Source organism: Vigna unguiculata, chromosome 10, assembly GCF_004118075.2.
Source record: "Vigna unguiculata cultivar IT97K-499-35 chromosome 10, ASM411807v1, whole genome shotgun sequence".
In the NCBI taxonomy this organism is placed as follows: domain Eukaryota; kingdom Viridiplantae; phylum Streptophyta; class Magnoliopsida; order Fabales; family Fabaceae; genus Vigna; species Vigna unguiculata.
The window spans coordinates 4,276,966-4,299,333 of NC_040288.1; the positions used below are offsets into that span (position 1 = coordinate 4,276,966).

Sequence of the window (22,368 nt, forward strand, 5' to 3'; positions counted from 1 at the left end):
GTTGCAGATCTATTTCTGGCTCACGCGTGGAGGCTCGCGGTGAAGCTGCAACAATGGTGGTTTGCTGCCTTTGTTCGCCAATGGAGGTGTTACTGCTGTGAAGCTGTCGCACGAGATAAACTGGTGCAGATCTGCTCCAAGCGCGGTGATGAATGGATCTGTTGTGGTGGTTGCGTCGCGGAGGCCTGGTGTGGTGAATCTGCCATGGTTGGATGCGTGAATGGACAAGTTCTTCGAGGATGTGGAGGACGTGAAAGAGGACATGAGGAGCGTGGAGATGCTGTACAGAAAGCTGCAAGAGGCGAACGAGGAGAGCAAAACGGCGAAGGCGATGAAGGAGATTCAGGCGCGCATGGATAAGGACGTGGAGCTGGTGCTGAAGCGCGCGAAGGTGGTAAAGGGGAAGCTGGAGGCGCTGGAGCAGTCGAACGCGGCGAACCGGAGCTTGCCGGGGTGCGGGCCGGGGTCGTCGGCGGACCGGACGAGGACGTCGGTGGTGAGCGGGTTGGGGAAGAAGCTGAAGGACATGGTGGCTGGTGCGTGAATGGTGGTTGGTGGGCGAAACAAAAAAAGTCTCTATGGCTTCGGTTCCTTTGCAACCGAGACCAAACTTTTGGTCTCGTCCCAATATGCCTCGGGTCTAAAACCGAGGCAAAATGACGAAAATAACCGGGGCCAAAAGCCCTTACTGCACTAGTGTCTCCTTGCCCTAGAAGGGCGCTTTTTCGTCTCCTTTCTGGTTCTGTCGCGTTCCCACACTCCAGCACACAGTTTCGTGTAACTTTTCGAAACTATAACCACTTTAGAAAAACGTCTTCTCGCTGGGCGAGATGACTTACTCGCTGGGCGACCGGTGATTACTCGCTGGGCGAAAGAGCACACTCGCTGGGCGACTGGTTCATTTTGCTGGGCGACTGGGTCCTGAAAGAATAACCTCACTTCTTCTCCAATCCTTCACTTTCCTATACAATAATCTCAAAGATAACACAAAATATATCTAACCTAAAAACAACCTAAAAACAACCTAAAACTTCCCACAAAACACATGATTAAGTACAATTAAGAGGTCCAATAAAATAAGAATAATAAGTATTTTTCATACTTATCAAACTCTCCCAAACTTGTACTTTTTTCATGTCCTCATGAAAAGAAAACCTAACTGTACAAACACATAAACAAAACACTCTACTTAAAAATGAACCAAAGACATATGATCTCATAACATAATCCCCTTTACACATATCAAAGACCATTCACTTGCATTTCTCAAATTCAAGAAGATATGATGTGGTGCTTCCATGAAAATCAATTCCTCAATCCAGAATTAAATATGACTATCAACAATGAGAATCACTAAATCACACAAAAGTCAGTGTTTCCTCACACATGTGTTAGCCACACAATCTCACAACTAGCATACCATAAAACCAATCCATCAAATTTTTGCACATCATCTCATTCATACACTTCACACACATTGAATTAGATCAAAAGGTCTTTCTAGGCTTGAAACTTGGCTTGGCTACAAAGAATTATGGTTTTTCATGGAATCAAATCACCTTGGAAGAGGAGAACAATTATATGCATAAACATTCATGAATATCCTCACTCCCCATATACAAACAATACAATCCACCATAATCTTTTCATAGCTCAACCTCACAATTTCATTTCATGCACCCTTTTCATTACTTTGCCTTTGCATTTTCTCTTTTTTTTTTATTTTTTTTTCTTTTTCTTTTTTTTATGACATTTTTTTTTATTGAGAGTGTTGAGCTTTTTCAATCATCACAATTTATCCTTTCTCAATCACATCTTTCCCCCAAACTTAATCTCCACTCATACCCATGTTCACAACATAAAACTTGTTCTCTTCTTCCATGGTGTAAGGTAAGATAAAATTTTACAAGGCTTAGGGTAGAGAAACAATACATCAAGGCTCAAAAAGGGTTCAAAAATGGTTTCACATTATGCACAAAGGTTAGCTATTTGGCCAAGTAGCTTCATTACATAACAACAAACAATTGCCTTTTTCACCCCTAACCAAGTGTGTGTGATTGCATTCAAAGAATCATGCAAAAATTAACTTCATAGCAATGATAGCTTCCTAGCATTCTCACCAAGCACATATGTCAACACTCAACCATCTCATTCATTGAGCCAAATTTCACTCTGGATAAGGACTGAATCACATTGCAACCACATCAACACTTCATAAATCATTCAAAGTTGCAAGCAAATAACCAAAGATCATGCAAGGCTATATGAACAGAGATCACAATGTCATTACAAACATAAGCACGAACATAAACTCCACAACTAAACAATAATGTCTAGACAAAACAAAGTACTAAACCCATAACAAAACTGACACATCACTAAACAAATTAACAGAGTCTTAAACACAACACATCTAAACACGACACATCTCAGGCGTCATCATCAGGAGGAACCTCCTCCTCAACAGCATTCTGAGCTTCATCAGCATCATCTGCACCATTATCACCATCATCACGATCATCAGAGTCAGCAGAAGTACCACCCCCCACTAAGATTCTGGCCTGCCCCGAGGCCAAGAAATATACTCATCAAATTGAGCACCAGTCATCAAATAATCATCTGGAGTGTCTGGAACAGCCAAAGACAACTTATGCAAGTTGTCCATGATACATCGTGTGCCACGCCGAACTGCTTGCTGGCTATCCCAAATGTCCTCCTGCCTAGCAAACATTTTACTCATGGCTGCCTGGAAGGTAGCTTTAGAAATAGAAGATGATGCACGAGGTACACTCGGTGGACGAGGGCGAGGAACCGGTCTAGGTGCAGGAACATGATCAACTGCTGGGTTCATACAATGTTTAGAAATGAACCGACTATTGATGGGGGGTTGGAGACGAAGCAATACTGGTGTGTCTGAAACAACACTTTTTGCCTTGCATAAGGCCGTGATGAGTGCTGGAAACCCGAGCTTGGTAGCATTACTCGCAATGAGGGCAATCTCCTGTGATATCACAGCTCCAATATCAATTTCAATTCCGGTCATGATCGCAAAAACCAAGTACGATCATTCAAGATTGATATCGGAGGTGTGAGTGTTAGGAGATGTGTTGTTATATGAGAAAACACTCCACATCTGTGCCAAGGAGTTTAGATGCTTGTGCAGAATGCGAACAGGAGTGCCAGAAACACCTATCACATAGGACTCGCCAGGAATGTACAATCTTGCTGCAATGGCCTCAAAATCCTTATCTTCATTCAGAAAATCTCTATAAGGCGTGTTCCTATCAGTAGGAAAAATAGGAGTCTTCAAGAAGATGTTCAGTGCCTTGCGGTCAAACTTGATCATTTTGCCCCGGACCTTGGCTTGGCGTGGCAAAGAACCATCCGAATTGTAGGCATTGGCACAAAACTCCTTAACAAGGACCTCATCAACCTCATTTGGAAGGTTTCCCAGCACTCTATGCCACTATCGTCTCTCCAACTCCAATCTGAAATCATCAAACTCCCCCACCTTCAAGTTCACATGTCTCTCTAGTAAGATACCGACATGCATGATCTCCAAAAATCTCCTTGCAGCAGCTTCAGATGTAAACTTATACTGATCATACTCAAACTCGGCGTCTTCGTCCATTGAATCAATGGGAGGAGCACGGGACGAAGACCCTCGAGTAACTTTCCGCTTCTTAGAATCCTGAGATGCCTTAGGAGGAGCCATCTGCACAATTAACATCACAGAACCAGCACAGAGATTGTTCCACAAAACAAGGTTAGAAACAACAATGCTAATATCAACACACAAAACATAACAAAAGAAAACAATGTTACAGAGGTTCACTCGCTAGGCGAGCAACTCGCTGGGCGAGCAGCAACAATAGAAGCTGCTGTAACAGACTCGCTAGGCGAGCAACTCGCTGGGCGAGTGATGAAACCTGCAGCAGATTAACAGTGTCGCAGAACGAACGTGAGCAAGCTCGCTAGCCGAACACGACTCAATCAAAATTGCAAACACACTACCCACACACAATACTCTATATGCAATACTCGAACAACACTAAGTTACACAAACTTCCATAGATTCAAAATCAACAATGAGAAATCCTAAAGAAAACCCTAAGTAAAACCCTAAATTATTGAAAGAAAAAGGAAGAAGAAGATGAGAAATACTTACCTTGATGAAGATTAGTGCAAGAAGAAGATGGAATGGCTAGGAGGAAGCACAAATTAGCTGCGCGACCCACACCCAAGAGAGAAGAGAAAACGGCTAGGGTTTTCTTTAAAAGAGAAAGAGAAAGAAAAAGAGGGGAAATCTGATTTTTTAGGGCCAGCGAGACGCACTCGCTGGGCGAGTGACACTACTCGCTGGGCGAGCAGCCTCGTTTTTAGAAAAGTCAAATTTGACCCAACGACCTCCTGAAAACATTAAAGTCTGTCGTAGTCGCTAGGCGATTGACGTGGCTCGCTGGGCGAGCGTCCCAGTTCCCTCCAATTTCAAATTCGAATTTTAGTTTTTTTTTTCTCGAAGCTTGGTTGCTGGGCGAGTAGTGGTCGCCCAGCTACTGTTCCAGAGCGAAATTGTTTCAATAATTTGCTGGGCGACTACTACTAGCTGGGCGAGTGCGTATAACTTTTGAATTCACAACTAGCCAGACTCAGTGGGCGAGAGTGACTCGCCCAGCTACTGCTCCAGAGTCGAATCAACGCAATTATTCGCTGGGCGAGTGGTGGTCGCTGGGCGAGTCTGCATAATTTTTGAAAACCAGATTCTGCAGAAACGGACTTGCTAGGCGACAGCCACTCACTGGGCGAACAAAACAGAACAGAAACAACTATAAACAGAAGCAAACCTATTCTAAAAACAATAGCAAACAACAACACTGGGTTGCCTCCCAGTTAGCGCTTCTTTAACGTCACTAGCTTGACGGGTAACAGTTCATGGATCAGAAAAATGAATGATAGTGGTGAGGCGTTCAACCTCACCCCCCACATAATGCTTCAAGCGCTGACCATTTACTATCCAACTTCTATTTGGATCACTAGAAGAAGGATCCATTAGTTCAACTGCGCCATATGGTTTGACATCCTTGATGGTGAATGGCCCTGACCACTTTGATTTCAACTTGTCAGGAAAGAGCTTGAATCTTGAATTGAAAAGTAGCACTTGCTGGCCTGGGTGAAATTCTCTCTTCAAAAGCTTCCTATCATGATGGAGCTTTACCTTTCCCTTGTATCTCTTGGAGTTGTCATATGCTGTCAATCTCATTTCTTCAAGTTCCTGCAACTGCATCTTTCTTTTCTCTGCAGACAAAGGTGAATCAAAGTTAAGAAATTTCAAGGCCTAATAAGCCTTATGCTCCATCTCCACCGGCAGGTGACAAGATTTGCCATATACTAATTGGAACGGTGACAGCCCCACAGGTGTTTTCATGGCTGTCCTATATGCCCAAAGAGCATCGTCAAGCTTCACCGACCAATCCTTTCTGGATGATGCCACAGTCTTCTCAAGAATTCTCTTTATCTCTCGGTTGGACACTTCAGCTTGGCCATTGGTTTGAGGATGATAAGGAGAGGCTATTTTGTGCCTAACCTCATAATGCTTCAAAACTTTGGCTAACTGAGCATTACAAAAATGGGATCCACCATCACTTATGAGGACCCTAGGAACTCCAAACTGTGAGAAAATCTGTCTTTTCAAGAACTTAATAACTGTCTTGGCATCATTCTTTTGGCAAGCAGTTGCTTCCACCCATTTGCTGACATAATCCACTGCAACCAATATATACTCATTACTGTACGATGAAGGTAGAGGACCAACAAAATCAATGCCCCAACAGTCAAACACCTCCACTTCCAAAATTGCTTGCAGTGGCATCTCATTTCTTCTTGAAATGCTTCCAATCCTCTAGCACTTATCACAACTCCTAGCATGAGCATGAGCATCCTTGAATAAAGTGGGCTAGTAGAAACCAGATTGGAGCACCTTGGCGGCTGTCCTTTCTCCATTAAAGTGTCCACCATAAGGCGAATTATGACAATGCCATAGGATACCTGCAGCTTCTTCTACAGTGACACACTGCTTCAAAAGATTGTCAACACCAAGCTTGAACAAGAAAGGGTCATCCCAAAGGTACTGTTTTGCATCATGTAAAAAAAAATTCTTCTGCTGCCATGAAAGATCTTCAGGGAGAAGACCTGCAGCTTTGAAATTAGCCATATCTGCAAACCATGGCCTTTGTTGAATGAGCATCAAGCTTTCATCACAAAAAGTCTCACAAATCTCCCTCTCTTTGCATGTAACTTCATCATTTACCAACCGAGAGAGATGATCTGCAATTACATTCTCACTCCCTTTCTTGTCCCTAATCTCCAAATCAAACTCCTGTAATAAGAGAACCCATCTGATCAACCGTGGCTTGGAGTTAGGCTTGGACAACAAATACTTTATGGCAGCATGGTCTGTATATATGATCACTTTAGACCCAATAAGGTAAGGTCTAAACATCTCCAATGCATAGACAATGGCCAAAAACTCCTTCTCAATTGTGGCATAATGAAGCTGAGCACCATTTAAAACCTTGCTTGCATAATAAATAGCATGAAAAACTTTCTCTTTTCTCTGGCCAAGAACCGCCCCAATGGCATAATCGCTAGCATCACACATCAACTCAAATTCTTGAGTCCAAATTGGTGCAATTATCACTGGGGCAGCAACTAGTTTCTCCTTCAAGCTATTAAAAGCTTGCAAACACTCACCATAAAACTCAAAAGGAGCATCTTTAACAAGGAGATTGCACAGGGGTTTAGCAATCTTGGAGAAATCTTTGATGAATCTTCTATAGAAACTTGCATGACCAAGAAAACTTCTAACCCCTTTGACATTTGATGGAGGTGGTAATTTCTCAATGACATCCACCTTAGCATGATCAACACCAATTCCCCTAGAAGAAACTCTATGGCCCAACACAATACCTTCTCTCACCATAAAATGGCACTTCTCCCAATTCAGCATAAGGTTTGTGTCAATGCATCTTTTCAAAACCACATCCAAGTTCTCAAGGCATGAATCAAAAGATGGACCAAAAACTGAGAAATCATCCATAAATACCTCAATACTCTTCTCAACCAAATCAGCAAAAATGGCTAGCATGCATCTTTGAAAGGTGGCAGGTGCATTGCAAAGGCCAAAAGGCATTCGCCTATAAGCAAATACACCATAAGGACACGTGAAAGCAGTCTTCTCCTGGTCCTCTGGATTAACAACTATCTGATTATATCCTGAATAACCATCCAGGAAACAGTAGAAAGCTTGCCCAGCCAACCGTTCCAACATCTGGTCCATAAAAGGGAGTGGAAAATGATCCTTCCGAGTGGCTTGATTCAACTTCCTATAATCAATGCACATGCTCCACCCAGTGACTGTTCGAGTTGGAATTAACTCATTTTTCTCATTCTTGACAACAGTCATTCCCCCTTTCTTTGGCACAACGTGCACAGGACTTACCCAAGAAATGTCTGAAATTGGATATATCATCCCTGCTTCCAACAATTTCAGCACCTCCTTCCTCACCACCTCTTTCAAAGTGGGATTCAAACGTCTTTGTGGTTGTGCAATGGGTTTGAAGTCTTTCTCCAACATGATTTTGTGCATGCAATAGGTTGGGCTTATCCCCTTCAAGTCAAAAATATGCCAACCTATAGCCCCTTGATTTGCCTTGAGAACCTCCAAAAGCCTCTACTCTTCAAACTGTGAAAGTGTACTGCTAATTATCACCGGTTTCTTACAATCGTCTTCTAAGAAGGCATACTTGAGATGATTTGGCAATATTTTCAACTCAAGTTTGCCTTGATCATCAGATTTCTCCTTTGTCAAATTCTCCACTTTAGCATGAGTGGAAGATACTTCTCTAGTCTTTTCCAACTGTATAGTGACTTCTTCCAATTCTGCTTCCTCTTCAAGAGTCAAATTATCACAAGAATCAGTCAAAACTCTCTCAAGAGAGGATTTTACATGCATCTGACTCTTAGCTGTGTCAATCACTTCATCAAGGACCTCCACTCTGAAACAATTGCCACTATCACTTGGATGTTGCATGGCCTCTATGACATTAAAAGTCACAGTTTCATCTTGCACACGAACTTTTAGATGACCATCATCCACATCAATAATCACCCTGTCAGTCTTCATGAATGGGCGCCCCAATATGAGAGGGACCTCAGTATCCTCCTCCATATCCAAGATGACAAAATCCACTGGAAAAGTGAATTTATCAACTTTCACCAATACATCTTCTATAACACCATATGGACACTTAATAGACCGATCAGCCAATTGAAGTGTCATCCTCGTGGGTTTCACCTCCAAATCTCCAATTCTTCTCATCATGGAAAGAGGCATCAAATTTATATTTTCTCCCAAATCAATTAATGCCTTTCCAATGGGTAATTTCCCAATGGTGCATGGTATAGTAAAAGTACCTAGATCTTTGAATTTGGGAGGCAAGATCTTTTGAATAATTGCACTACAATTGCCTTGCACTTCAATTGTCTCCTCCTCAATGTACTTCCTCTTTTTGGTGAGCAATTCCTTCATAAATTTGGCATAGGAAGGCATCTGTTGGAGAGCTTCAGAAAAGGGAATGATAATCTCTAGTTTCTTGAAAATATCCAAAAACCTAGAGAATTGTTTCTCCTTTTCTTTTCTAGAGTGGGTTTTGGGATATGGAAGTGGCTTCACAATTTCTTTTTTCTCACTATTTTTTCTCTCCACTTCTTTCTCATCTTCTCCCTCAACTTTTTCATCATTCTCACTTTTCTCTCCACTTATCTCTCCTTTTTCTTTCTCACTCTCTTTTTTTATCACATCTCTCTCCACTAACACTTTACCACTTCTTGTAACAATAGCCTTACACTACTCCTTGGGGTTAACCTCAGTATTAGCCCCAAAGTTCTTCTCTGGCTTGTCCTCCAACTTCTTAGCAAGTTGCCCAATTTGCATTTCCAAGTTACGGAGAGATGCCTCCGTGCTCTTTTGATTGGAAATAGACACTTGCACAAACTGTTGCATTGCTTCCTTAAGTTTAGTGGTCCTATCATTCAAAGATGGTTGGGATTGAGGTAGAGGTCTGTTAGAAGGTCCAGGTTGGCCCATGCTTAGGTGAGGCTTCCAACCTTGGTTGTAGTTACCATAATTACCCTGACGGCCTTGGTTTCCCATGTAGTTAACCTCTTCCTGAGAATTGGTCTTCATGACACACTGCCCATTTGGATGATCTCCACCACACAACTCACATCCTTGCACAGCTTGTTGGTGTTGAGCCTGAGAGACATTCTGAAGTTCCTTAGGCAATTGAGAAAGCTTCTTCATTACTGATTCAAGTTGTTGAGTCATTATTTTGTTCTGAGCCAATATTGCATCCTGAGACTGAAGCTCTAGCATACCTCCTTTCTTCTGTGAAGTGGCCCTCTCATTCTGTGTTTCATTATCATTAGATGCCATATTCTCAATCATTTCATGGGCTTCCTCAGGTGTCTTCCACTTGATATTGCCTCCAGCTAAGGCATCCAACATCAATTTAGTATGAGATTGCAATCCTCCAAGGAATAGAGGAAGTTGCGTAGGCATGTCAAAACCATGAGTAGGGGTTCTTCGTAACAAGCCTTTGAACCTATCCCATGTTTGGCTCAATGACTCAGAATCTTCTTGTTGAAAGGATGAGATTTCTTGCTTCCCTTTATTGACCTTTGATTGTGGAAAGTACTTGTTCAAGAATTTGGCTACAACATCCTCCCAGTCAGTCAAACTATTCTCAGGAAAGGAGTTCAACCAAACCTTAGCATTCCCAGCCAAAGAGAAAGGGAAAAGACTCAATCTGATGGCCTCATCTAGCACTTGGTGAATCTTCACTGTGTTATAGATCTCCAAGAAAGTAGCCAAATGGGTGTATGGATTCTCATGTGAATGGCCATGAAACTGGTTACTCTGGACTAAATGAATCAAAGCTGGCTTCATCTCCATGTTGGCAGCATTCACCATAGGACGTGCGATGCTGCTGAAATTAAGAGGGGTGGAGAATGAAGCATAATCCTCCAGAGTACGTCGAACATGCTTGTCACCATGTCCTTCACCAGCCATTTCTTTCTCCTCTTGATCAGTTGAGGAGAAGATAGCTTGTTCATAAGTAGATGCTGCCTCTATCTCTTCTTTAACCTTCTAAATTTGCCCTCTTCTTCGTCTTCTACTGTTGTTCCTACGAGCTGTTCTTTCAATTTTAGGATCAAATAGTAGATTATCAGCTCGAATCCTGCTACTCATACAGAACAACAACACTAGAAAAGACAAATAAGCATATACAACTAAAGATATACAAACTATAAACAAAGATGAATGTACAAATGATGTAGAAGCCTAAACTGGTAAATAACACAATCAAACAAATCAAAAACAAACAAATCCCTGGCAACGACGCCAAAAACTTGTTAACTCTTTGGCAAGTGTACCAATTCGTTACAAGTAGTAAAAATGGAAGTCCAAGTATCGTTTTCCCAAGGGATTTGTGTTCGTTTGTCTAAGTGTGCTTATTTACTAATTTTAGCAATAATGTCAACGTAAAATATTGGTTTAATTTAAGAACAAGATGCAAAATTAATAAACACTAAAGTTATAAAAGGATTTAAGAAACACTTCATCAAGGTTGGATTTCATGAACCATACTAACGCAATATTTCCTACACAATTTCTCTATCGTGCTCAAACATCCTCATCATAAGCTTACTAACCCCTAATTCCTTAGAAGTAAGTTCTAAGTCAAATATGTCAAAATATTAATTCCTTAACTATTTTAACACATGACTTACATTAAGATTTGATGTATAGAATGACCTAGAGATTACGTCTATTCCTAGAACCCAATCTCATGGTTGTTCTATCCAAGGTTAAGTTCCAATTCATTTTCCAATAATTAGATACAACCAAATAGCAAAGATTTACATCAAGCACATTTATAATTGAGATAAAACATATGAACAACGAAAGAGGTTACATTGCATAGGAAAATTACAAAGAGTATAGGTTCATTACATCCAACCCTAATGAAGGAGGAGTTTAGTCACTCCTAAGCATCTAGAACAAAAGATGGATGAATTTGATGGAATTGATGAATTGTTGTGAAGTCTCCTTGCCCTAGAATGGTGCTTTTTCGTCTCCTTTCTGGTTCTATCGCGTTCCCACACTCCAGCACACAGTTTCGTGTAACTTTTCGAAACTATAACCACTTCAGAAAACCGTCTTCTCGCTGGGCGAGATGACTTACTCGCTGGGCGACCGGTGATTACTCGTTGGGCGAAAGAGCACACTCACTGGGCGACTGGTCCATTTCGCTGGGCGACTGGGTCCTGACAGAATAACCTCACTTCTTCTCCAATCCTTCACTTTCCTATACAATAATCTCAAAGATAACAAAATATATCTAACCTAAAAACAACCTAAAACTTCCCACAAAACACATGATTAAGTACAATTAAGAGGTCCAATAAAATAAGAATAATAAGTATTTTTCATACTTATCAATCTTAGCCATCATCAGGACAACAATTTAGAGTAGTTGTAGACCGTTCTCGTGGGGGCAAAGACTGTCCCACAAATTTTGGAATTAATAAGCTTGGACCTGAAAATGAACTCTTTCCCCTGTTTGGTTTCAATGGTCATTCCTCAATTATAGCAACCTAAGTAGAACAAGATAGAAGATATGTGTTTGGCTTTGTGTTGGGCTAAGAGAAGAGAAACTCCATGCTTCCCTGCCTGCATCATAGTTTGTGTATTTATATGTTAGTTTTCAAATTGAAATATAATTAAGACAAAAAATATCTAGCTACAAGTATAATGTCAAACAGTTCATATTTTAGGGGAATAGTAAGAAAGACATAATCCTCAATAGAAAATAAGCAACTAATAGCCCAATGTATCAAAATTTGGCTCTTGATATGAAAATTTGGCATGTCTTGCAACAAAAAAGCAGGTCCTCCTCCAAGAATTTATAGAAGCACCGAAAGCTTCCTTATTAGATTCCCATTCTAGAACATCATCAATCCAAGGATAACATCTAGCATATGCAAGTTACAACAGTCCAAAATAAAATAAAATTGAATAAAACATCAAGTGAAGAAAAATCCATGTCATCATATTGCTAAGAAAAATATCAGCAAGTAGTTTCCAAATACATGAGAAGTTTATGAAAAAAATAAGCAGTTGCCCTTGCAACCTCATATGCTTCCTACAATCAGTTCAATGATGTTTCCTAAATGTTATAAAAATGGAAGTGTCTAACTTAATAAGAAATAAATCAAAATCAAAAAATTAAAGAGAAAAACCTCTAACAGTGAAACCACCCATCTATATGCTCCTAGATTATGTAGTCTTTTGCCAAACCAAGTCCATATTGTGCAGGCACACACTATAGTGAAATCTCTGAAGCTTGTCGAAATTGTTCAACTCCCTTCACGTAGAAAGGCTCAGAGTTTAACATGTCATCAATAAACAGAAACAATTGAGCACTAATAAAACAACTTCATCAAACATTTGTTAGATACAATACACTTTAATATTTTTTAAGTATTGGTTTAGAGACAAAGTATTCTATCCTGTCTTCTGCATTTCCTAAGTGCTATAATTTGATAAATTATAAAAGAACTAAACATAAGTATAGCCAAACTACCAGAAAAAAATATAGCAAGGAAATAGAAATATACCAAATTCAAAATCCAACAAGATAATGCTAACTAAAGGAACCAAAATCCATATATTGCTTTGTATCAAAGGAAAAATTTTCATAAATGAGGAACTTCTGTTACAATGTCTATATATACTGCAGAATACCAACTAAGAGGTCAATTATAGTTGTCTAACAAATGACAGTTATAAATGACTTCAATAGAAACTCACAAGGAAAAATATGTTTGACTATTTTTCAAGGCTGAAACCATATTGTATTTCACTATTTGTATGATCATAACAATGAATTTATAATTCCTCATGAAGATAAGTTCACCCTTGAGCAATGAATGATCATAGCAAGAATAATTTATAATCATATTTATTAAACTCTAACCTGAATTTCTAATTCTTCATGAATATAAGTTCACCCTTAGGCTGCTCCAAGTGTTATTTCAAGTCTAGTTTTCCAAGGAAAAGGATCATAAGCTTTATTGAAAATATGAAACTCTAAACTTTGTTCGGCATGCATAAATGACCAATTTTAGCATATCACCATATTCAATCATTCAATTACTAACAAATTTAAACTTGCATAAATCACAAATTTCAGCATGCATAAATGACAAATCACATATATTTAAGAAGATTCTTTCTATCTCGTTCCTTTGAGTTGCAACCGCCTAAAGCAGAGGAACGACAAGTACACAAACTTCGCACTAAAATCAGTTTATTAAAACCTAACCTAAACTAAAAGAAGAGTGAGCAGAGAGAAATGGTTAGTTACCATATGAATCGAGGCCGAAGGCAGAATTTGCTCCTTGGCGTTGCCAAGGCTGATTTCGTTGTGGATGAAGGAGGTAAAGGCAGTGGAGGAACGATCCATGTCATCATTGTCCGTGGATGAAAGCGTTAACAACAGGATGTATGTCGATCTGATACTCTTCGACAGCGGCGGAGTTGCCAGATTCCTTCACGTGTTCGCGGAAAACGTACTTCTCGAGATTGTTGAGCGCGATGTTGAAGTCGAAGGCCCTCATTCCTTTACCTCTAATCGAACCCTAGATTGATGAAGGCGTGCTTTCCGTTTTGGATCCTCAAGGTTGCACGCGATTATGCCGATCAACGTACTTACTTGTAGCCATTGGAGGAGAGGAGATAGCGAATAATTTTGAAAATTCTATAAGTATAAGAAAGTTTGAAAAAAGTCCTTTGCGAAATTTCAAATGTTAACCCTTAACTTCCTGCAAATATAAATCTATAAAAGAAATTTATAAGAAAAAAGTATAAACTTGCTGTGAATTAAAACTTTGTATGAAAATAATCGTAAAGTAAAATAGATTTCAATAATTTTTTATCAAATTCCGACGAAAATAAATTAAGTAAATTTTTGCAGGAAATTTGTAATTTTTAAAATAGTTTCCTGCCAAATTTCAAAATCTATTAAATATATACGTGTTGATTTGAATTTGCAAAAATAATCGTAATAAATATAAGAAAGTTTTGTGAAATTTTCTGCGGATCAAGATCAGTAAGAAAAAAAATCATATAATAAGTAAATTCTTAATAAATTTTGCATGAAATTTTTATGAATTTTTTTCACAGTAAATTTTGCAACTAAATCGTAAATTTCTAGTAGTGGTGGTATGTTTTGGTGAAGAGAAGAAGCTTCAAGAGAACTGATGGTGTACTCATTAATTATTATTAGTGGAAGATTTTTCCGTGGATTTTTCCTCCATATATATTGAGGTTTTCTCACTGCTAAACTAAAAAGTTTTGGTGTACATAACTGAAAGCTCTAATCAAACTTATAAAAATAAATGAAAAACATGATATATTTAAAATGTACATAGAACAAATAGAATAAACGTAAATAAACAAAAAAATAAAATAAAACTTTGTTTTATTTAGTCTTAAATAAAGGGATGAGACTACGGTGCTTATTAAATTGAAACAAAAACAGAGACTTTCTAACAGATAACAAAGCAAAACACGTAACAAAATATCGAATCGCGGCTATCTTTATTTCATAATGCAGTATTTCTTTTGGAGGACTTCTTAATAAATTATTATTATATGCTGCTAAAAGGTAAAAGAATTGACAAAAGCAACAACCAGAAAGCAAATACAATAAATAGATCAAATAAAACCAAGGAAACACGATGCAAGGAGCGAGAAACAGGATAATAAACATGAATTCCTTAACTGTAAGCTATACAAATGAATTCCACTCAAGGACACAACGAAAGTATGACAAAATAAATTCCATAACTCAAGGGATCGTGCTGTTCTAAAAGAGGATAAATGACTTACAATTTTTTTATAAATCTAATGAGGGAATTTTTCTTTGATGTAGACTCCTTTTCTATGTCATATGATTCACCAAATATAAGATACACAATTGTTCTCCTCACTACCAATCCATGACCAAAAATCACGAAAATCTCAACCTTGTCTCCTGATCCTAAATTTGATATTATACCCTCCCAATCTTTATCGTTAAAGAAAATTACCGTGCCATGGTTGTGTATATGCAATGTGCATTTTGTATAATTAACAATTAAGACACTTCTAAGATCTTCGGTTGCCACAATTTCAGGGGTTGATAAATAAACTGCACACAAAGCCATTCCCTTTATGTCACGATCCCGAGGCACAGTGAAAGAAACAGAATAGCCCTCACCCATATCGGCCAAACAATTAGGATTATTGTCACCTGGAAGAGAAACATCACAAGATTCACTTCCTGCAAATACCTGTATCATGAGATAAATAAGGACATGTTTAGTTAAACAAAAACAAATACATGATTAAAACAAATCTGGTTAATAGTTTTGTTCGGTATATATCACCATTTCTATATGGATTTAGAATGCGGTTCTGTTTTTGACTCTCTTAGTGTATATTTCTACAATCACTAGGAATAAAACAATCATAAAGCTAGTAAAGCAAGAAAGTGGAAATTAAAAATTTGCTAGCGCTTAGCACAAGCATAATCAATTGGTTAGTTGGTTATTATTGGGTTATATATTCTTTCATATGGTTATATATGGATTATGGTTCCATATGGTTATATGACATTTGTGTTACACATATAAGACATTTAACACCACTTTTATGCAAAGACTTTGACTCACACTTGGACTATTCCCAACAATCTCCCCTCAAGGGTTCTTTCATATGTTTTGGTTATAGTCATTAAGAGATTGTGGTTCCATATGGTTATATGACATTTGTATTACACATATAAGACATTTGACACCACTTTTATCCCAAAACCTTAAGGCAATGGTGTTATGAGTCTTTATATTCTTATATAGTGTTTAACTTTGTCTATTTTATCCAGTGTGAGACTTTGACTCACACTTGGACTATTCCCAACAATTTTTATTATTTTTTTATTTAAATTAAATTTTAGAAAATATTTTAGTTTTAGAGATATGTTTAAGTTTTAGAAATTAGTTATTATTTTAGATTAGGAGTGAGATATTCTAAATATTTTATACTTGATATTCTGTTATATTTTGCTCTATATATATCAATAAAATATAACATGTTCCTCCATATAACATATCACATATATCTCATATTTTCAAAAGTCCTAAAAGTCCCAACAAAGTGGTATAAAGAGCCATTATTCTTACTGCTAATAGAATGGAAGGAAATATGTCACATGTCGGTATTCCACTCTTTGATGGTGAAAGTTATGATCTATGGGCGGTAAGGATGCACACATATCTAGAGGAGCTAGATCTATGGGAAGTCGTGGAGGAAGGTGATGTTCCCTTGTCTGAGAATCCCATTGTGGCTCAAATAAAAGCACATAAAGACAAAAAATGAGAAAGAAAAAGACAAAGTCATGCTTGTTTGCAGGTGTTTCACAAATGATTATGACCAAGATCATGACTCTAAAGTCTCCCAAAGAAATTTGGGAATACTTGAAAGCAAAATATGAAGGGTACTAAAAGATTCAAGACATGAGAGTTTTGAACTTGATAAGGGAGTTCGAGATGCAAAGAATGAAAGAGTCAGAGATGATTAAAGAATACTCAAACAAATTGTTGGGTATTGCCAACAAGATAAAATTGTTGAGATGAAATTTTCAGATTCTAGACTCATTGAGAAAATTCTAGTGACGGTGCCGGAAAGATATAAGACATCTATTACTTCCTTAGAAAACACAAAAGATTTGTCTATAATTACCTTGGCAGAGGTGATACATGCCTTGCAAGCACAAAAACAACGAAGATTGATGAGAGAAGATCATGAGGCAGTTGAAGGTAATTTAAATTACACTGAATAGAATGCTCTCATAGTCAAGAAAAATATAAGGAGCAAATACAACAACACACAGGTTTTTCCATCTTGTCCCCATTGCAAGAAAAAAGGTCATCAACCCAACTGGTGTTGGTGGAGGCCAGATGTCAAATGTCACAAATGCGCGGTTAATTGGGACATGTGGAAAAGGTATGCAAATCCTAAGATTCTCAAGAAGATGTTCAAATTGTGGAGGATAAATTAGAGGAGGAACTACTTCTTACAACATCATGTGTCAACCAACGAATCTACAAAAGAATGGACTATAGATAGTGATTGCACAAACCACATGACTCATGATAGAGAAATTTTCAAGGAGCTCAATAAATCAAATATTTCCAAGGTAAGAATTGAGAATGGAGAACAACTTGCTATGAAAGGTACATGAACAGTTTCAATTAAAATTCATTCTGGTATTAAATTAATTTTTGATGTCTTATATGTTTCTGAGATTACCAAAAATTTGTTAAGTGTTGCTCAAATGTTAGAGAAATGTTACAAGGTCTCCTTTGAAAATAAAGTTTGTGTGATAAAAAATGCTAAAAACATAGAAGTAATCAAAGTCTACATGAAAGAAAATATTTGCATTGGATTTCATGAAGGAGGAATGTGCTACAAATAGAGTGAGTATGAAAGAATGATGAAAATCATATCTCTGGAAGAAAGTAAATGTACAAGTGAAGAAAGTAGATGGAGGTTCACATTCTAATATTCACAAAAGGTCCAATGCTACTACAATGAAATCCACACTGGACAAAGAAAAAGAATATGATGTTGATATAAGAAGAAAAAATATAAAGGATGATGCCAAATTGAATAAAGATGTGATGCCATGGAAGAAAGAGAAAAACAAAAATTACAAGCACAAAAAGAGGAGAAAATCAATCATCAAAAGATGGAGAATCAAATATGAAGATATAAATTTTAAATAAACAAATATTAAGCAAAGAGGAATGTTAAGAATATTACTTAATATCTTTTTTATTTAAATTATTTTTTAGAAAATATTTCAGTTTTAGAGATATGTTAGTTATTATTTTAGATTAGGAGTGAGATATTCTAAATATTTTATACTTAATATTCTGTAAAATTTTGCTCTATATACAGGGTATATCAATAAAATACAACAACAACATGTTTCCCGTATAACATATCACATATATCTCTCATATTTTCAAAAGCCCTAAAAATCCCAAGAATTATTAAAATCATATACTTTTGGAAGATGTTGTGTTGGTGTAGAGGTGTAGGATGCTAAAAGTTTACAAATGTAGTTTCTGTTACATACTTCATTAGGATTATTGTGTTCTCTTAATTAATAGCTACAATGGTGGTGAAAGTAATGAACAGAGGGAAAGTTAGAGAAGAACCTCGGAAATGCTATCGCTGAAAGCATCGAGGAATTCTTTGCATCTTCCATCACCGATCAAAAGAGACCTGAAGTGCTGCTTTGAAGTGTGTGATTCTGTAATATTTACACCATATTCGACCAAAATATCTTGTACTTGCTTAGATAGTTGAAACTCCGTCTCACATTGCAACAAAACACTTCGAAGATTGACAAGGATCCTAAGTAATGGCGCAATATCATCCCAACTATTAACTTCCACATCCATGCAAAAGGAATGATAATAAGATAGGGGGTTCATTGATGGCAACATCCAAGACCGCATGATAAAAGGAAAAAGATTATGTGATAATCCCTCAAATCCTCGAAGAGACAAATATCCAATACTTTTTGAGCTTACAATTGAAAAAGGAACTTGTTTCATAACTGTACTTTCAGTAATTAGAGTTATCAAGGATTCCATTTGCCTTATATCTTTTTCCATTAGGTGAATCCCGGAACAACCAGAAAGAATGAGTGTTTTTAAAGATTTCAACATATATATCTCTCTGGGAAGATTCTTTATCCTTGTACAGTCCTTCAAATTTAGAAGTGTAAGATTGCAGAGACCTCCAATAGATTGGTGCACTTCGCACAATCTTGGGCAATCTTTGAGAATGAGTTGTTCAAGACTTGGTAGTCTCGAAAAGTCAGGGGTTTCTGTCAAGTACTTGGAGTGACTAAGATTAAGGACTGTTAGTGATGCCAAAACCTTCAAGAAGATAGTTTTTTTGGAAAATGTTAGAAAAGAAAGTGATGGAATAAAATAGTTGTAAGTGGAAACAAATACTATATTTATTTTGGGCAGAGGTTCAAAAATAAAATGTGAAGTTATAAAACCTGGGGTTCTTTCCAGACGAGTCGAGGAAGACTGTGTTTTAAATCAATGGCTATTGCATCACGTAGAAATCCAATAGGTAGGAATTCTGAAGAAAAATTTTCCAACCTAATCCATCCTAGTTCCTTAGAGCGGTACTCACAATGTCCACCGAGTTTCATCCTTCTTATTGCGTCTCTTACCTCTAAATAATCATGTTTGAAGAAATCTCTTACAGTTAGAAACCATTTCGGAGGGAATCTCTGAATGACTTTTTTATCCTGTGATGAAAATAGCTAAAAAACAAATATATTGCACATGAGAAAGCAAACACTTTTAAAAAGAGTTTAAAAACAATAGATAAAGAATGTTCTTACAATATGCTCTAACAGTACATCCTTATCAAACCACAGTCGACTGGTCTTCTCAGGTTCCTTTCCTGAAGTAATTTTGGCAACAATTTCTCTTGCCATTTCTCTTAGCAAAGGATGCAATCCAAACTTGTTATTTTTAACTATTATGAGACTACGTTCTATGAGAATTCTGATTCCACTTTCAGCGTTTACTCCACAACCATTCAGGATCTTTGTAACATAGACTCTATCTTTACCAACAAAGAAACAACATATATCAAGGAATAAATTTCTTTCATATTGATTAGGTAAACCGTCGAAACTTATTTTCAATATCTCTAGAACTTTATGCTGGGGAAGACGTTCTAATCTTGACAATACGTTATTCCATTCTTCCTTCGTCCTTTCATACAAACAACTTCCAATGACTTCAAGAAGTAGAGGTAGTCCTCCACAATAAGCAACTACTCTTTTTGCAAGGAAATGGTATTCGTCTTTTGGTTTTGCTTCTCTAAATGCGTGCCAACTAAGAAGCTCAAGGGACTCGTTTGGGTTCATTAAGTTTATCTGAAAAATAGAATAAAGATCTCTTGTGAACGGTGGGTTTTGTTTTGTTGTTGTAACGATTATTACAGTTCCTTCACCGAAACGTGACCTTACAATCATTTCTAAATAATAAGAAAAATTCACATCGTCAAGTACAATGAGCACCTTTTTCCCATAAATTCTTTCCGGAATCAAACTTCTTCCCATCTCAATGCTACAAAGTTGTTTTTGTTCAAAATCTTCAATGAAAAATTTCTCTGTGAATGTATCATGAATTTGATCATAGATGGCTTTAGCAAGTGTGGTTTTACCTGACCCTCCCTTTCCACATATCGCTATCCTACAAACTTTCGTGGATTCTTTTTTTATAATTTGAATCACTTCCTCCATACGGGATTGTAATCCAACTGGAAATTTAGTAGCAGACAAGACTGCTAAATTAAGAACGCTCTTAACAATTTTGTCCACTACTTCAGCATCACTCCTTCAAGTTCAATAGAAGTTATAAAAGAAGTCATGTATAACAAAAATTAAAATACAAGCTTAAAAATATGGTTATTGAGTGAGCGGGTGATTTACCTGTAATTGCTCTCATCCCATCCAAAAAAATCTGCAGTTTTGCTGAGTGCGTGGTTCCACCCGGACATGCCATGCTCCAGTTGTTGTGCTGAAAATGATTGCTGTGCAGTTGCTTTGAGGGTTTTTCCAAAATCACCCCTTTGAAGACGAACATCAGATGGCTGAATTTCGTAATATACGGGCAGAACATGTCGGTAATAAGTTTTGTGCCACTCAATGATTTGTTGAAGCTGATGAAGACACCAAGCAGATTGAGAATAGGTTTTGGTGAAAACAACAATTGCTACACGACAGAGATTGAGAATAGGTTGTTGGATATCCATGTCGTTGACTGCATTCTGGTGGTGAAGGAGAGTGGTGAGTCCAGCAGCAGAGAGGACAGAATCGAGATGAGAAACAAATTTCCTGTGGATGTCTTCTCCATTGAAGTTAATCAGCATATCATACATCTGTGGAAGTTTGGAAGTTGAAGAGGCGAATTCCATGGAAGAAACTGGTGACGTTCTGAAGTGTTGGAAGAGAAAGCAATAATGCAACACATGAGAGATGATCTCTTTACAGACACAAAACCATTCAAAGTAGCAAAAGATTAATATTTGTTTATAGCCGTGGAAGCGCGTTAAGACCATTACAGAACACTTTTTACTTTGGCCATTGAAGAAATTAGACCTACACCCACTTTGTCCACCCAAAGAAAACATTACACTGATTAACTATGAAAACTTCTCTAGTGATGATCCGTTTTTTGAAAATTACATATTAGCTTTACTTTTGATTTTAAAATCAATATATGAGGCCTTTTAAATTTTAAAGAATAACAAATACATATTCTTTTCACATTAACGCATATCTAATGAGGCCTTTCTAATAATGAAAAAAAAATAGAAAGTATAAATATAATTTAGAGAAACGTCACTATACCTGAATTTATTTGTAAAATAAAAGAATTAGAGATCACTTTATTATAAAAGTTTTGTATCATTTATTAAAACTACAAAAGAGATTACTGTCATTCATTTTATTAAAAACGCAAAGAAAATTTAGTTTTCCCTTTTATTTGAGATACAAAACTATATCATACGCATTTTTGTAACATTATTTAATACCATTTTGTAGTTATTATTAAAGAAACATTACCTTTTTTCCATTTATATTTATTTTGAATTCTAGCTTGCTGGTCTATGTCTCATTTTAATAATTAATGTAATTATACCTTTTGCGAAAGTTGTTTTCTTATGATTAAACCAAAGCAATTATAGTGAAAATTTTAGGCTACATCTCAGATGCATCTTGTACACGTAACGATTGACCTGGTCCTTACCCTTTTTCTGGCTACCTATTTTGATATGTAGACACCCAATACAAAAGACTCGAATATTATAGCATATTAGGACAAAACTTAAATACACTGTTACAGGTATTTTTGTATTCTTAACCGGTCAAAATTAGAATATCACATATATGATATATATTGGCATTCAATTCAATGGAATAATTATTACCTAATGAAAATCCACCAGACACATGTGGCTTTTAATCTGCATCTTTAAAGCCATTCCCTTCGCCTCTGTGCACCCAACTAGGGATGGCAACGGGGCGGGGACGGGTTTCACTATCCTATATCTATCCCCGTAAAAAAAGTTCATCCCCATTCTCATATCCAAAC

General features: G+C 37.3%; 4 protein-coding genes and 1 long non-coding RNA gene across 7 annotated transcripts; 1 reads left to right on the top strand and 4 right to left on the bottom strand.

Moving 5' to 3' along the window:
* Positions 1-220: 220 nt before the first annotated feature.
* Positions 221-544, top strand: LOC114166997 (syntaxin-125-like). The gene has a single exon (XM_028051885.1). It carries the CDS (start codon positions 221-223, stop codon positions 542-544), a length of 324 nt encoding a protein of 107 aa, XP_027907686.1.
* Positions 545-7,729: 7,185 nt separating this feature from the next.
* Positions 7,730-8,608, bottom strand: LOC114165114. The gene has a single exon (XM_028049781.1). It carries the CDS (start codon positions 8,606-8,608, stop codon positions 7,730-7,732), a length of 879 nt encoding a protein of 292 aa, XP_027905582.1.
* A 297-nt stretch (positions 8,609-8,905) lies between these two features.
* LOC114165115 lies at positions 8,906-10,129 on the bottom strand. The gene has a single exon (XM_028049783.1). It carries the CDS (start codon positions 10,127-10,129, stop codon positions 8,906-8,908), a length of 1,224 nt encoding a protein of 407 aa, XP_027905584.1.
* A 519-nt stretch (positions 10,130-10,648) lies between these two features.
* LOC114166378 lies at positions 10,649-13,925 on the bottom strand. Of its 2 annotated transcripts, none has more exons than XR_003599908.1 (3): positions 13,491-13,925; positions 12,364-12,488; positions 10,649-11,794 (listed from the first exon to the last, which is right to left on the bottom strand). It is a non-coding gene; the product is annotated as an uncharacterized LOC114166378 (long non-coding RNA). The 2 variants fall into 2 exon arrangements; XR_003599907.1 differs by having other exon boundaries at positions 12,364-13,164.
* Positions 13,926-14,872: 947 nt separating this feature from the next.
* LOC114166374 (putative disease resistance protein At4g11170) lies at positions 14,873-21,369 on the bottom strand. Of its 2 annotated transcripts, XM_028051093.1 has the most exons (6): positions 20,703-21,369; positions 20,289-20,607; positions 19,602-20,144; positions 19,248-19,520; positions 18,391-19,119; positions 14,873-15,459 (listed from the first exon to the last, which is right to left on the bottom strand). In XM_028051093.1, exons 1-6 carry the CDS (start codon positions 21,329-21,331, stop codon positions 15,013-15,015), a joined length of 2,940 nt encoding a protein of 979 aa, XP_027906894.1. In that variant the 5' UTR covers positions 21,332-21,369; the 3' UTR covers positions 14,873-15,012. The 2 variants fall into 2 exon arrangements, with proteins under 2 accessions (XP_027906894.1, XP_027906893.1); XM_028051092.1 differs by having other exon boundaries at positions 19,602-20,607.
* Between the last annotated feature and the right edge of the window lie 999 nt (positions 21,370-22,368).